This window comes from Cibotium barometz, chromosome 5 (assembly GCF_041138505.1).
Source record: "Cibotium barometz isolate CiBa-2024 chromosome 5, ASM4113850v1, whole genome shotgun sequence".
Taxonomy (NCBI): Eukaryota; Viridiplantae; Streptophyta; class Polypodiopsida; order Cyatheales; family Cibotiaceae; genus Cibotium; species Cibotium barometz.
The window spans coordinates 4,905,808-4,908,528 of record NC_141050.1 but is presented as its reverse complement, the minus strand read 5'-3'; the positions used below and the strand labels follow the sequence as shown (position 1 = coordinate 4,908,528).

General features: G+C 40.4%; 1 protein-coding gene across 1 annotated transcript; it reads right to left on the bottom strand.

The window, feature by feature from the left end:
* Positions 1-766: 766 nt before the first annotated feature.
* Positions 767-1,963, bottom strand: LOC147637988 (MADS-box transcription factor 17-like). Its single transcript, XM_086796822.1, has 2 exons — positions 1,671-1,963; positions 767-1,114 (listed from the first exon to the last, which is right to left on the bottom strand). The coding sequence occupies exons 1-2, from the start codon at positions 1,961-1,963 to the stop codon at positions 1,048-1,050; spliced, it is 360 nt and encodes a 119-aa protein (XP_086652948.1). The 3' UTR covers positions 767-1,047.
* Between the last annotated feature and the right edge of the window lie 758 nt (positions 1,964-2,721).

Genomic DNA, 2,721 nt, shown 5'->3' with positions numbered 1-2,721 from the left:
GAAAAAACGAGGTTCTGGTCTTCATGGTGACTTTTCTTCTTTTTTTAATTTACAAATATGATTATTGATCCCATATAATGAAATGCAAAACTATGTTACATAGTATTTTGGTCAAATATAGAAACTATATATAGTAAGAATTTTTATTGAGATCACTTCAATTTCAAATTTCATCTAAAACATGCAAGGAAGTTCAAGTAAAAGAACACAAAATAGGATAATAATCTTGATAGGATAAAGAAAATGCAAACTTTATAGTAATGGTCTCAAAAACATTTTCTTGAGACCATTACTTGGTCGAATATAGAAACTATATATAGTAAGAATTCTCATTGAGATCACTTCAATTTCAAATTTCATCTAAAACATGCAAGGAAGTTCAAGTAAAAGAACACAAAATAGGATAATAATCTTGATAGGATAAAGAAAATGCAAACATTATAGTAATGGTCTCAAGAACATTTTCTTGCAAGATATACTACATGTCACAAAATTTTCCATGTTGGTTTCTGCAGCTCACACACCTGTCTACTGTCCTACATGCTCTCATAGAAGTGTTTACTTATTGTTGTCAATGTTTCAAGGTCAAATTAATTGTGGACAAAATATTTCCTATGATAATGATAATACATCCTTCTTTTAAGATTTATGTCAATATTATATACGATTTTAAGCAACCCCTTAATTCTTTATGTTCTCAAGATTTTGATTCTTAATGAATGCATGACATCATGAGTATTACAAATTACATTTTGATCAACTTAATCATATGAGTTTAAAATCACAACTCATAATATCACCATTCTGAAGAGATACAATTTTTTCATTCACATCACATCATTTTGTACTCTAGTTCTTATAGCTCATTTGCCTTTGCAGTATGCTACATATTTGTATTGAAGTGTTTTTGTCAAGGTTAGTGTTACAAGACCAAAGAAATGATAATATACTACCTATTCTTTCTTTCTTTTTCAAGTGGCCTTTGGCTCAAGATCGTCCCATAGTTACCAAATCTCACTGCCCCCATTGACAGCCGCCCGTAGGCCCTTATTTATCCACCCGTAGGTCCACCGAGGAAGCAGAAGGGGGGTTTTGAACCCAGGACCTCTTGATCCTGGGCAAACACCTTCACCAGTTGAGCTATCACCTCATTGGCAATATACTACATATTCTTATACAAGTGTTTTGCTTATAATGACCAAAGTTTTAATGATTGCATGACTTCATGAGAATAGCTCATCACATTGAAGCTTACAATCACATTTCAAATTATATCAAGCTATCAAAACAAATCCCTTTTAATTGAAAAAACCGAATATGTAGCTCTCCACTCCTTATACTTCTGAAAATCAAGACGCAAATTAAGGCCCAAATTATATTTTGAGTGAGATTACTCATGAATAAAATCTTGATAAACTCCACGAGTTCACGAACCTTGAGCGAGGATACGTGATGTGCAAATTTATGGCTATGCAGACATTTTCATAGTCAATATCATTTTTAACAAGAGATAGCACCTTTCCTTGGGGCTTATTAAGGGAGAAAGGAGAAAGCCGTTTATTTATACTCTCCAACGCTAATTTCATCTAATCTTGAGATTCCAAATATTTGTTTAACTCAGTAAAGCTTTAATTCACTATACAATGGAGAACTTAGACGAAGGCCCCTACCTGGAGCTGGCGAACTCGAAGAGCGTTCCAGTGGCGGAGTACATTGCGACGTCCACCTCCGCATCGAAGAGGGCGGAGAGCTCGTAATCCTCCTTTCGTAGTCTGTTGCGGTGCTTGGAGAAGGTGAGCCGGCGGTTGATGGGCTTCTCGATTCGACTGATGGGGTTGGTGGCGCGGCCCAGCGGCCCCGATGATGGTCGGTTTTCCGCAGGCGCAGGATCATCAACCAACAGATGAAGGGGAGGAGCCGTGTCGGCGGCGGCTGCGGAAATAGTGGTGCGGGACGACGTCATTTTGGCTTGGCCGATCTTGCAAGTGCGAGGGTGTGAGCGCGGCAGGCTGCAGGTAGTGTTAAAAAAAGAGCAGGTCGTGTGTTTTATTTCTGTTTTGAGGAGGGGGAGGACCAGTCACGGAAAACACAAGAAGGGAAAGAACTCCTAGCTCCGTCACGAAGGTGATCATTAATGGCGAGGCTGGCACGTGTGGCCCAGCACCACCCTCTTAATAACCTTACAGCGGTTTCCACTCTCTTAATAGCTTACGGTTTCCGACGTGCGTGACGTACCCGCCGGTGCTGAGAACACTGCGCATTGCAGTGCACGGGCCAGCTCTGGATTGTTCTATAGCGGGCACTCATACACGAACCAACTTGGCCAACCGCCTGGCGAAATTTAGGAGGATTTTACGGGCAACTGCCTGGGAGTTTAGAAATTGAAAGGCAAATTTGAAAGAGGCCTTCTTAAGAAAAAGCATACCCTACTTGGAAAAAAAAACACTGGTCCCAACCGCCTGGCAAAATCTAGGAGGATTTTACGGGCGTGCACCTTGCGTTATCTTCCCGGCGCTGCCTGGGAGTTTAGAAAACTTTGGAACTTGCAGTTGTAGAGTCGCTAGTGCACTTATTTTAACGCGGCGACTTGAACGCAAGGGTGCTTCCATAACTTCCATAATGCGCAGGCACGTATTAGCAGGTACGTTTTCAACCCACCATGAATGATGGCGCCCTCACCAAATTTCAAAACCTAAGTAATTGTCACTCATCAATCTAGCT

Coding starts and splice junctions, on each gene's coding strand:
- LOC147637988 (XM_086796822.1), bottom strand. CDS start 1,963: ATGACGTCGTCCCGCACCACTATTTCCGCAGCCGCCGCCGACACGGCT. Junction 1,115..1,670: donor TTCGAGTTCGCCAGCTCCAG/GTAGGGGCCTTC, acceptor GTGTTTGCCCAG/GATCAAGAGGTCCTGGGTTC.